Consider the following 13,934-nt stretch of genomic DNA (forward strand, 5'->3'; position numbering starts at 1 on the left):
ATACAAAGAAAGAAACTAGTATGATCTCACAAAAGCACGAGGGAACAATTTTGGGAGGATTGAATTTTTAGCTTTACAATAAGTGCATACATGCCATAGCAGGGGATATGGACCACAGCAAGGGCAAAGTACCTGCAAATGGCCATTCATCAGATTCTTTCATAAACAGGGAGAGAACTTAATTGAACTGTGTTTAGCTTCCCACATTACCATAAAGGAGCCCATGGCGTATTAAGCTCGAGAAAAGGATACGGCCACCTGTGAAAGTAGCAGCATCTGTTGGGTTTCGAACGCCGAACTTAGCAAAACAGATAAAAAAAAGGACCATACTTACCATGTAAAACCGCTGGCATGAAGAACCCATTGGAGAACAACATACAGACAGCTCCACTGAACAAAATATGCAAGACGGAACCAAGGAAATGGCTAGCACAAAAGAGACGAGATTTGTTTAATTCCAGGTCCCCTGACTACACTGAATTTATTGGAATGCTGCAATACTTACAAGGCTATTGAGAAGGGTATCTAGGATAAGAAAAACAGCGTTCAAAGAATGCATGGAACCCATTAACTGTCAAGGAAGAAATAAACAAAAAGCTTGAGATCAAATTAAGACTTTTCCATAAATGTAGCATAGATAATCTATATGAAGTTTAATCTCATTCTCACCATGTTCAGGCCATGGTGCGAGTTCAATGAGAACGGAACAAGAACACACCAAAATACGATGTCTGTAAGAATGACAGCACCTGCACAAGTCTGCATTGAAGCAAACCAAGGAATCAGTTGCTCGTATTGAAACTCAAGTCATGGAAGTGTTATCTATAGAAAGAAAATATAAGCTTTCAGACTGACCTGATATATAGTTTGCATAAGATATCCCCAAAATCCTGCACTTTGTTGAAACTCATCCAGAGCATAGCGACCCTGCAACTTGATTTTGTCCATCGCATCGTTTTCCCTAACAGTCACAGAGTTTTCAGTTACATTCTCTTCCACATCCCTTCTCAGAAACTCGTCCCCATCACCATTTTCAGGAAGAGGTGCATTTAAGCACACCCAACATCCATAAGCAGAAAAGACGGTCCCCAGCTACAGAATGAAAGTGCATTCGATAAGATTAATGAAGGCGCTACCTTACACTACAAGAAAATGGGATTCAAGCTCTTTAATCCTAACGTACCGCAAAATAGACCATAACCAATGCAAATGTCCACCTGCAGATTTGTTGCATCACCAGATTAGCTATCACAGGCGTTTATTTCTTTACTAATAGAAATGAAATTAGAATTTTGAGAAAGAAATTTATGAGCATATAGCATTTTTAGAAGAACAAAACATGAGAGGTAGTTAGGAGATGATCTTACTGAGTGTAGAAATAGAAAGCAAAAGCTCCTCCCTCTAAGACAACAACCTCAAACAGTATCCGAGCTATGCATATGAAAGCAAAAGCTCTATAACATAGAAGCCAGCAGGGATTGAGGTTTCTCCACTGTGGCTTCCATAAATCATTGAGAAATAAAGGGTCTGTTTTAACTTTGCTGATGACATATAAAGCTAAAACAGAGGGAGCGACGATGATCAGTGCACACACCGGAACTTGCCATCTAAGCCAGTACCCCAATCCTTCATCGTTCGAATTCATCATTTCTCATTAAGGAGATGAAGAATTGAGACTCCGAAATAAGTTGGGAATATGGAAAAGTAATCTGAGTTTGGTGTTCAATGTTTTCCCATCTCTCTCTCAGACAAAGAAGATTAGATGTTTGGTTGATGGTCATTGGTCAAAGGCGGCAACTTTAAGTTATGGCAGTTGACATTTGGGTTTTAAAGTTTGCTTCTAGAAATCAGTAACGGCCCAGTTCACTTCTTTCGGATTATTTGGCCCGTGCAATTGGACTGTAGGACAAGGAGAACACAGAACTTGGATTCGGCTATACGATTGATATGTTAAATATTGTGTAGAAAGACGGGCATGGGAAAGAAAACAAATACGCTATCAGTTGCGTATAAAATCAACTTACTAGGTGCAGTAAACGAAAATGGAAGCATCCCATTCGACTGTGTCCCACGACAAGAATGTGGCCATGATTACAAAAGAAGCAAAACGAGTCACCACTAGCCACCCAGGGTGCACCGCTTTCCAACAACTGGTCCATAGCTGGTTGGAGCCAACGTGAGCCCTTGTTGTTGCACGTACGAAACCATTGGCATCTGACCGAACCGCTATAAGACTCTTGTATACAGTATCGTCCTCGCTTCTAAATTCAGCTTTCTTTCTCCATGAAACCCATAAGGAGCCAATGAAGGCAGCCGCCACAGTCCTAAAACAAACGCAATCGTACCAATATACGACTAGTGCCATGGTCAAGACCTGGACTTTGGCCTTTCTGGATCAGTTTCTGGCTCTTTTGCAAATGAAGACAATTGGGTATCTAATGACTTTCACTGTCAGCTGTCGAAGGCTAGAAATCTGTTTAGCAATGTACAGGAGATTTAGCTGTTGGATTTTGATGGAGAATGCAGTTTTGACTCTGTGGTTAAAGTCTTTGAAGATTAAAAAGATAGTGAACAGTTCGAACTTGACAACAAGCTGGGGAATCTGATAAATCAAAAAAAGGAAATTCGAACAGTTCTCATCGATATTTCAGGTTTGATTAAGAAACCTGTGATATTCCGTCTGTTTCTGATGATCAAAATCGATAGTCACCCTTGAGTTTCCATGACTTTGACTTGGTCGAGCTAGTGTTCAAATGAATGAGAACTTGTTTGCTGCACTGAATGAATCCAGAGATATAATGTGAAGATGATATCCATCTGTTTCTTTTGGTGTACAGGCAATTTGAAGTGGTGCTGAATCCTGACAGTGATTGCACTGGCTTAGATGATTCTGGCCCTCATCATCAATGCTTTTAAACGACAAACTTCAACTCAAATCCTTGTCAATCCAGCAAAGACCATTATTTCCAAACCTACTGAAAAACTGGCAATAATTACTTGCCGTTAGCTTGTCACCACATGCCCCATCCCTTTGTGTTCATATATCTTCAAAGGGATTAATGGACTTTCAAACTTGATTCTGATGGGTTTGAACTGTACCCTAATATTTATAATCTCCAGAGTAACGAATTTCTAAAAATAAAATAAAATACAGGAGATGCGCCAGTAAAAATACAAAGGCGTGCATCTTTGTCCAATTCCAGGCAACATGGGCTGTTGGAATCTCATTAATTATAAGGTTGATGATTACTTTGTTTATTGTTGCTCACACTCTCCCTCCTCCCTTCTCATTTTATGGATGGAATATTCATGCTTTAATTATTTCTAATTATTCTAATTTATCTTTCTTCACTTTTTATTTTTTAAATAATTTATAGCGATTATAAAATAGTATAGGTTCAAATTCTTTCTTAATTATTGATAACAAAGAAACATTGCTAGGAGTATAGCAAACAATAAAAAAAATGAGAGGGTCGGAATTAAAATAAATAAAAACTTGAAGGTTTAAATAGACATTTATCTCTATATATTTTTAAATAAAAAAATTTGAGGGCATTGACCCCTCAAACTACACATAATTTTATCACTAATACACACATCTTGTAGACATAACTACGTAAACCAGATATTTAAAAAAATAATAACACTCTCTTTTAATATTAAGATTACTTGATGAGTTTATTACTTGATGAGTTTACTATATCTTTTATTTCTTTTTTCGAATAAGCCACTTCTTTATTTCTATATTCACACAAGTTAAATTATGTTAATAATATTTATATTATGTGTCATATACTCATATTATATTTTTTTTTAGTTTTGTATTTTTTAAAATAAATTTTAAATTAAAATATATAAATAACATAATTAAATTAAAATAATAATTAAATAATAAAAATTAAATGTATAACTTGTCTATAGTAAGTAGAGTAATAGTAAAATTGAACTTCACATATTTAATGACTATTATTTGTATTAGGATTAAAATTTGAATAGTACAAACTCTCAAAATTTTATATTAAAACAAAAAAATTTGAAATAATAACTTATATCTAATACTGCAAAACAATGATTAATAAATTATAATTAGGTTTTATTTTATTCTTACCCGAATGAAATAAAATAATATATATATATATATATATAACAAAAAATCTTAAATGAAATGATAAATGTTTTATATTTAAATGTATCAACTATGTGTTTCATCTCCAAATACAAATTTTAAATTTATTTTATTTAAATATTAAATAAAAATAAAAATAAAACCATTAACATAATTCATGTTATACCTTTATTGATTAAAAATATATTATAATCTTAAATAATAATAATTTAATAATTTTTAACCAAATTAATAAATTTTAATAGATTAATGCATATTAGTCGGCAACACAGTAGGTCTGTTTGATATATTGTAATTAGTTTTATAGAAAATAATTTATGTAAAATAGATTATCTGAAAATTGTTTTACGTAAAACAAATTACCTAAAACTGTTTTATGTAAAATGAATTACATATTCCAGGAAATAGTATTCGGAAACTATTTTACTATGTTTTTATGATATTGTGTAAATCATTTTCACTAATTTTTTGATACATTATAATTAATTTTATAGAAAATGATTTACATAAAATGAATAAATTTTGGTTCGGTTAATGTTTTCAAAAAAAATTGATTGGATTAACGATTAAAGAAAAAAAGTTTAGTCTATTCGGTTAATAGTAATTCAATTTGATATGTGTTTGAATTAACCATTTGAACACCCTAAATTTTAATGATTTGTATTTGATATAACTATACAGTTTTATATTATTAATAATAACAATTATAATTAGGGTAAATTATATATATGGTAACCCATGTTTGAATAAATTTATCTTTTCTCTACTGATGTTTCAAAACTAACAATTTAGTCACTAATATTATTAATTTATGATAAATCGATTATTAGGTGATGGAAAGCTAATGTGGCATGTTAACTACTAACATGAATTTGACAATGACAGCCCTTTTGACCTATCTTTCTCTTCACTTACCCTTTTCCACACTTCTCTTAACTCCTCAAAACTCTCTTTTTTTCTCTTCAATCTTCTCTTTCCAATTTCCATGTTCTATAGATGAACTGCTCATCTAAAAATGTTTTCCTGTATTATAAAGATGTCACAGGCTCTAATGCTTTTCCTCTAAATTTTATGTAGATAAGTAACTTTGTTAGTATGTGGTTCATTCTCCTTTTCATCTCCGTCTTCGCAACTGGAATGCTTGAGCTTGATGGAATGGTGTCAGTATTAAAGATTGGTGGAGAAATGAACAACTCTGGGTCATTGGTGGGACATCGGCTCATCTTTTTGCTGTCTTCCAAGGTCTTTTGAAAGTTCTTGCTGGAATTGACACCAACTTCAAAGGTATCTGATGAAGACGACGAATTTGCAGAACTTTATATTTTCAGATGGACAGCCCTCCAACCACAATACTCATTGTGAACCTGAAAATGAACGTTAACAAGAACATAAAGTCCTCCAAAATCATGATAAACATCGACCTGACGGCTCGGTTACAAGATTATGGCATCATCCATTTTACTAATGATTAAGATCATGTAAGAACTACCAACAGTGGGAATTTGAGCATCGACCCCTTTACCTCAGATGCTACAAGGCTGCTGCTAACTGTCATGGCGACATCAATTGTTAGTTACATTTTAATTTAGATCTTTGTGCAGCGGTAAATGCTTCCTCTCCTTCAAGTTGGCTACCATGTATATAACAAAAGAAGATTAAGATTTTACAACCATATGCATGATAGTAGTTATGACTGTATGCATGTATGTATCCACGAAATATAGTGCTAGAGAGTTGAGGGATGACGTATTAGCCAACCCTCAATCGAGTCGTGGCTTTTTTGTTCCTCCTCTTGAAGTACGTACAAAGCATGAAAATTGGAGAGGAAAGATTAAAGAGAGATGATAGGGTTTGAGGATTTAAAAGACTTGTGGAGAAGGGAGAAAGACGAAAAATATCTGTCAAAATGGTTGTCTCGTGGTTAAACAGTGTTAAATCAGCTGTTAACGCACTTATCAGCTTTTCTTCTACCACAATAATGATTTGTTAACGTCAGTGACCAAATCAAATTGTTAGTTTTAAAACATTAGTGATGAAAAGAAACTTACTCAAATTATAAGTGATAATTTTTACAGTTTACCCTAATAAATATTATTTTTCTATAAAAATATTTTATAATTTTATCTTTATTAATATATTATTTCATTTTCACCATAAGATAATAAGATAATTTATTTTAAATATGATTTTTTAAAATAAAACCAACATGTATTTTTAATATTGAGAGACTGTTTGTTAAGGCCAAAAAGAATTAATCCAATTTTCCAATGCTTTATTATTTTTAATGTGTTTGATGACATATCTTTTACCATCAAAGAAAGTGAATTAAGATAATAAATATTCGAATCAATTATATATAACAGTAAACATATTTAAATAATAAATCAAGCACTAAAATAAAGAGTATAATTCTAAAATCAAATTGCAAATTATATCTATTGAAAAAAAGTCTAAACATGATCACATATGCCAAATTAAAAAAAATAGAAGAAAACCATTAGTTTGACTATTACAATTTGGTAGTGGATGTCTAAGGAAAAACAACCTAATATAAGATTAAGGAAATGCGTTACCAGAAATGTTAATTTTGTTTTAATATTTCCGATGGAGTGCTATATAAAATGTTAATTTTGTTACCTAAGATTTTAATCTTTTTAACGTTTCTGATTGCAACCGGAAATATTATGGAGAAATTAACATTTTAGGTAACATTCTACCGAAAATGTTAAAACAATATTAATATTTTTGGTTGTGCCTTTTCTCAGCCTTATATTAAGCTGCTATACAACATAACTACCCCAATTTGGTAAGAATTTGAATTTGAATATTTTCTGGACTTCTTAATCAACATTTATTAGTAATTAGAAAATTCAAAATTTGAATAAAGAACAGGTAATAAAGAAAGGGCAACTCATGAATAAATTCACCGTATTTTCACACATGTTAATATTTTTTTAACATTTCCGGTAAAACACTATCTAAAACATAATTTTTTTACCGGAAATGTTAAATTCGCTATTTAATTTCCAGTAGAAAAAAACAATATTTTAGGTTGCACCCAATATTAACATTTCCAGTAGAAAAAAATAATGTTTTAGCTAGCGCTTTATCGAAAATGTTAAACATTTTAGGTAGCGCCCAATATTAACATTTCCGATAGAAAAATAATGTTTTAGGTAACGTTTTACCGGAAATGTTAAAAAAAATATTAACATTTTCAGTAGCGTTTTTCCTTAATCGTATATTAATGTTGTCTTACCTTAGATATCCCCATGAAAGGGAGGGGAAAAAGTTAAGATAATTCATAATTATTCCGTAAAATTTTCAAATTTATTCTGTAAATGAAAGATAATAAATAAAAGATTTGGGTAGAGTTGGGCTAGAGCCCTTTTAACCTATAGAATAGCCCGTCAGTACGAATCAATCTATTTCAATAATTAAAAGAATTATTATTATTTTTAAATGTCACGAGTTCAAGCGCATTAACTGTAGCAGTGTGATTGAACATTTATTGTCAAGTGATTCAAAATGTTTAAAATTGATACTATTTTATAAATCACCTCAGCTTAATTTTAAGAGAGAGAAAATATCCCGTCTCTTGGTTGCACCTACTCGAATTCACTTACACATGTTTCCTTTAATAATCAACTTATCATATCATTATTCGTCAATTTTGCCTGATGTTTGCTCTCTTTTTTTAAGTTCAAATTTCAAATCATACATAATTAAATATTAAGTGCAGGAGTTGCCATCACAGTTTTCATTTCAACGGGGATTGTGTTGCTTTTTTGAAGGAATTTGTGTGGATGCACTCACAAACTTTTTCTTTCAATGCTAAAGTAGAGGCCATGATTATTTTATTCACTTTTCTGAATGTGCAGATGCTAATTCTCATAATTTTTTTTCATTATCTAATTCATTTAAACCAGGTGAGCTCAATTGTTTTCATGGTATGAATAGATGTTGATGGGATCTGTCTTTCCTTTTTCCTTTTACGTAAAATGTTCTTGCCAACCCAAAAAAGAAAGTTTTCAGCAGTTCATGATTAAATTCATGGGGTTCATATGGAAGTGATTCTTTTTGGTACTCGACTCTCATTTTAGATCGTTTTGTTTCACTAATAATTTCCTTGCTTTGTTATCGACCACATGTTGCATTGGCCGCTCCTGTTTTATGGTCAACTGATGCGTCCAATCTTAAAGCTCAAATCACTTGTGTTTTCATCATTTTTCTGGAAAAAAGATCAAAAGCCGAATGATTCAAATAGTAAAATCATATTTGGAACTATTATGAAACTGTACTCAAAAGGCAAAGATACTGAAATCATTCCCCCAATGTCCATCAAAGTCAATGCTTTTGAGAACACCACCACACCATCCTCATTTCAGAGAGTAGGTCCTCCGTATCTGCTGTTTGCTTCGATGCTTGCTTGCAAACAAATTCTGCCCTTTGCTTTTTCTTCTTTCAAAACTATTTCATGAAAACCCCATCTTTCCATCTCAAAATTTTTATACTTTCATAATTGTACTGTAAAATGGACCTTTTCTGTTGCTTTTATTTTAGTGGGAATGACTAATGACAATGCAGTTCTTTGTTAAGTGAATGGTGTTCATGGATGCTTTCATGATCTGGTCTTTTCTGTTTAGTAAATTTAACCAAGGAATATCAGTATGGAATTCAGGCAAACACTTTCAAGCACAAAATATGTTAAACTATTATGTATAATTTTGGCAAGAACAACAAAAGGAATCTCTTGTTACATGTAAAGTTGGGATTTAAAGAAGAAAGTGGGAACATTTTACAACAGTGCTACGGCAAGCCAATCGACAAACTGAAAATAAAGACTGGGAAATGGGGAAAAAAACATTTAAAACACACACATTAAGAACAGATTATTGAAATATTCAATAATATTCACATTAACATGATCCAGGGTTAAGAGGACTCCTCCCCAGGTTAGATGGTTTTAGTTCACCAGTCCTTGGACTGTGTGTCTGTGACCCCTTTCCATTGGCACCAGGGCTTCTTTCTCCTCTCAGTTCACTTAGACGTGGGCTATGACACGAAAGGCACGGGCTTTGCCGGCTTCTCGGGTCATTTTCCGGCGTAGCAGTCGAGCTTGTGATCTTAGGACTGCAAGTGTGCCTGAATTCACCTCGGCTTCTTGTAATAACTTCATCTAATATCTCACTGTCCCCTGCATGGGATGCTCCATGTCCCAGCTCTGTCTCCTGTAAGGCAAAGTTTAAATGATTAATAAAGCAATGGAAAATGAGGAAAGTTTGATTGTAGGAGACGAGTTTCTTACTGTGGCAAGATTATATGGCAAAGCAGGCGCCTCTTCATACTCCGCCGCGTCCAAATCATAAAGATGTGCACCTTTGAAAAACTTGGGCAGGATGTATTGTCTTACTGGAACTAAAAGCATGATCATCAAGGGAAACATGACACCGGCAATCGGAACCCAGGTTAAGCCGAAACATACGAGCAGATAAGCAGTTTGGAAGATGGTAAACATCGCAATTGTCTTGAATGGGACAGTCTCCACAAAGGTTGCATGTTGCTGCTCAAGGACTCTGCAGGGAATAGAAAAACATCTCTTTGTTTATATAAGATAATGGACAATGGATACTTCAAATTATAAGTGTAAATGTGTTTGGAGTATCTTACTTGTATCTTCTGCTTGGTGCTGTGAAGAGCAATAAGATCCTTTCCCAAAATTGGTTACCCGGTAAGCTTTCGATAGCCATGAAGGCGAAGTAACCCCAGAGGACCGAAGTCGGGATCATTTTAAGGATTGGCATTGCTGCAACACATCCTCCTACCATGGTCGACTGAAGCAAGTTGCTGAGACGCTGCTCTTTTACTTCAACTGGCAATAGATCATCGATCTCTTTCTCGATATCAAATAAAGTCTCGTCGATAGGGGCATCGATGTTGCCTGTACATGTAGCAGCTTGAACCGTCGATTCTTTTAGTTCATGTAGTCCCTGCTCACAACAGTACAGTTGGTGAAATCAAAATCTTGAATTTTTTTTTTTACTTCATTAGTTAATCATGGATGCAATCTTACCCGAGCTGCAGGCTCCTGGTGAACCAAAGGTGTCTGCATTTGTTGATAGGCTTCTTGCATATTTCCATACAATTGTCCCAAGCTAGCATTCTTTCTTATACTGTTACGCGCTGTTGCAACCAGTCGATTGCGAAGAAGCTGCACCATAACCGAAAATCAGTCTCTGTTGCTCATTAAAGAAAAAGGTTCTAAAAATCCGAGGGCTTAAAGAAGAACTATACTTGATGTTTTAGAGTAGCCAAGCTCTTGGTATGCATTGGAGATTGTGGAATGACCCCATTTGCAGGAGGGATGCCAATAAGACCACATAACAATGTCTTCCATCAAGAACCAAGCAAGTAAACGAAGTGTTTGAAGGGCAAATTTTAGATTAAGGAAAGATAATAGGAAGAACTGCTTACCAAGAATCCCAAAAGAAGTAAGTCATAATGGTAACAAGATGGCTTTCTCAGATTAAATTCTTTCTGCTGGGCAAGTTGAGATGCTACACTATGGTCAAAGTAATAGAGCACTGCAATCATCGTGGCCGGAATGAAGGCTCCGATAATATAGACAACCGGAACATTTAGCATGTCCTGTCATTTTTTTGTCAAGTTCTGTGTTAGTTCATTAGTCCTGTAAGAAGACAGATTATAGATTGCAGTATTATTGGCAATTGTACTAGGTTAAACGTGCCTTGATAACTGTCCAATTTGTATAAGCACCAGGGGACCATGGATTTGGGCTGAAGAGACGACGTGGGACTCCTTTCGGAACACTTCCGGAAGGTATGTAAGACACAGCTGTCCACACAAGTACCATAAGTGGCACACCATAGTCTGCTATAAAGCTTCTAAGCCAACCTGTCAAAACCGAAAGCTTCTTTTAAGTTCTCAAAAACAAATGATGCCATATTTAAGAAACCAAAATGCGGTCGAGGAGAATTAACTTACCTGTCCCGTAGCGCCATGACCGTGCTTTTCGGCTTCTTAACCCGGAGAAAAGAAGGCCAAATGACAAGACCAAAGCAAACATCCCATTGGCAAACCTCCATGAAGGTAAAAATTCTGTCAATTTGGGATTTTCATGTCGCGGAATGCGGAACTCTTCCACGATGCCCTGTATGTGAGATTTGTTACAAATAAAAACAACTTTAATCTGGTGTGATTTGCAGTAGAAAATCATCAGCAGATGATGAAAATCGTTCTTACTTTGATAGCTTGCTGCATAAACAACATAGCTATAAGCAGACCAAACAGTTCGCCCGCCACACGGGTAAACCTGTTGATAATGGAACAAGCTCCCAAGATAGACAGTAAGAACAGCAAGCCTGCAGTCCACACACATACCCTACAAAAATAAAAACAGACAACCTTTGTCAAATATAGCAGCAAATGAATAAAATATATGATTGAAAAATCTTGTTGAGTGCAGACAAATATGTCAACATGGTATGGCTAATTATTGAAGAAATGAAAATTTGAGTTTGCAGCTCACCATCCAGTCCATGCCAAAAACAGGTCCCGACCCAAATCCGGTATGTCTTTAGCAAAGTTGAACATAAATGTATACATAATGACAGTTGGCTCGGCAACTCCTAATATCAGCAAAGGTTGACCTCCGATTATGGAGTGTATGATCCCGCAAAGCGCCGTCGATGCCAAGGTTTGAACCGCGGTGAGAACTCCATCTGCAGATTGCCAAAAGATATGAATTCACATGCAACATAAGCGGAGATTTAAGATCATTATTGTTTGTAGGGTTAAGTGTTTAGAATACCAGTATTTCTCTCAAGTTGTTCACCAAATGAAATGACGGGAATCGCAGAAGCAAAGAAAATGTAAGTGGTGGGAGCCAGAATCCTGTAATAGAAAAACACAGTTTGAGCCGCATCCTCAAAAGCAAGGCGGATATTGTATTTATGTATTGTATATGTACCTGAAGCCTGATTTAAAACCACCAGTCCAATCTTGCTTGTAACACATTAATCTGCCTCTCAAGTCATTTTTGATGCCTCGTAAAGGCACAAAGGTCTCCTCCATTGTTAGTTTTATCTATATGAAACTCTAAACAATTGGCTCTTTAGTTCCCTCTTCCTTCAATAATCTTCCACTTCAGAAAAAACGGAAACAAGACTGAAAGATTCTTGAGAATATTCAGCAATATCTGGTAAATTACATGACTTTGAGATCTCGAGAATAAGGATAAAAGCTTTAGCGGAGATAGACGTTGTTCATGGTTTTCTCCAGGAGATGAACACTGGTAGTCAAAGATGACGGATCACAGTACAAGTTAAAATAGAATTGAAGAAGAAGAAGAAGACACCGTTAGGCTTTGAACAGCTTCTAAGATTCAATGTATGGGCGTAGGAAGAGGAAAGGAAGGATCCAAATATATAGGCCCTTTAAAAGTGGAGGTGCATTTGGTGCAGCGGACAACATGTTTTGTTTGTTTTTGAATTAAGTTAATGTAATTATAAGGTAGTATCCGTTATAAATATTTTTAATTATTTGATAATGAATGTTCAATCACTCTGATTATTGTAATCATTGATATTTAAACCCGTAACCTCTAAGAAAAACAACAATCCTTTAACCACTGAGATAAGTTGGTTAGTGTCCATGATGGTAGATATAATCACGACGTAAAATTATAAGTTAATAAATTTATAAAATTTTAAGAGATACAAATTTGTAAAATTTAAAAAGGATAAAAATATATTTTAATAAAAAATATAAAATTTTGAAATTTTGAAGAGCGAAGACCTCCGTCTATCTTATTTGGTTCAAGTAATATTTTTTAATAATCATCAACCATTTGATAATGAACGCTCGATCACTCTATTACAGTTATTGATAATAATTTATTTAATCACTAAAATAAATTATTTCATTCGTGCATCAGATCAGGGCCGTGGTTGGGGCGGCGCAAACTGCGCGACCGCGCAGGTCCCCCAAAAAATGGAGCCCCAAAAAAGTATATATATATAATGACGTTTTTCCAATAAACGCCACTATAGATGGACCTATTGCGACGTTTTTTTTTCTAAAAAACGTCACTATTATTGCAGCTTTATTGATAAAATGCCATTATAGATGGATTTATCGCGTCATTTTTCAAGAAAACGCCACTATTGATGTCCCGAAATCGAATATATCTAAAAAAATAGATATCCTTTTATAAGAATTTGTACATGACTCTGAAAACCCTACCACGATCCTGCATCATATAAATTACTAAATAACATTTATATAACAATTGAAATAATAAAAACAAAACATGCAAGGGATGTTACATGGAGAAAATTAGAGTGAAGTTGAGTGTGATTCTTTTGACAGGATGGTGATCCTCTGCAACACCAAGGTCGTCCATTTTGATTGGATGTAGTCATTTCATTATTCACGGTGACAGTCTCGGCTGGACCCATCAACTGTTTTGCTGTCGACAATCTGAATTCCAATCAGCTTTCCAAAATTATTTACGTGCACGATTCCGATACACCTTTTACATAATCGACTACGTATAGTTTCATGAAGAAACAGACAATATAGTACAAAATTCCAAAAACAAAAGAAAAATAGTGTCATGCTTATATCATATTTCACATTTTCTGGTATAAATGATGAATAACAATTAATTGCCTTTTCTACATTTAGTTATTTTATCTACTTGAGACCGGCACCCTCAAATTTCAGTGCTGAAAGAACCTAAAAGATGTGAGATTTAGGACCTAAATGAGATCAGATAGATCGTGGA

At 34.4% G+C, this 13,934-nt stretch overlaps 1 protein-coding gene and 1 pseudogene across 1 annotated transcript; both read right to left on the minus strand.

Moving 5' to 3' along the window:
* LOC120200550 lies at window positions 1-2,424 on the minus strand (annotated as a pseudogene).
* A 6,396-nt stretch (window positions 2,425-8,820) lies between these two features.
* Window positions 8,821-12,231, minus strand: LOC120200551 (boron transporter 1-like). The gene is made up of 12 exons (XM_039201360.1): window positions 12,117-12,231; window positions 11,958-12,040; window positions 11,676-11,868; window positions 11,390-11,528; window positions 11,132-11,297; window positions 10,875-11,041; window positions 10,601-10,774; window positions 10,421-10,516; window positions 10,200-10,337; window positions 9,797-10,116; window positions 9,435-9,702; window positions 8,821-9,357 (listed from the first exon to the last, which is right to left on the minus strand). The coding sequence occupies exons 1-12, from the start codon at window positions 12,218-12,220 to the stop codon at window positions 9,046-9,048; spliced, it is 2,160 nt and encodes a 719-aa protein (XP_039057291.1). The 5' UTR covers window positions 12,221-12,231; the 3' UTR covers window positions 8,821-9,045.
* Window positions 12,232-13,934: the final 1,703 nt, after the last annotated feature.

This window comes from Hibiscus syriacus, unplaced genomic scaffold, assembly GCF_006381635.1.
Source record: "Hibiscus syriacus cultivar Baekdansim isolate YM2019G1 unplaced genomic scaffold, ASM638163v2 tig00006146_pilon, whole genome shotgun sequence".
Classification (NCBI taxonomy): domain Eukaryota; kingdom Viridiplantae; phylum Streptophyta; class Magnoliopsida; order Malvales; family Malvaceae; genus Hibiscus; species Hibiscus syriacus.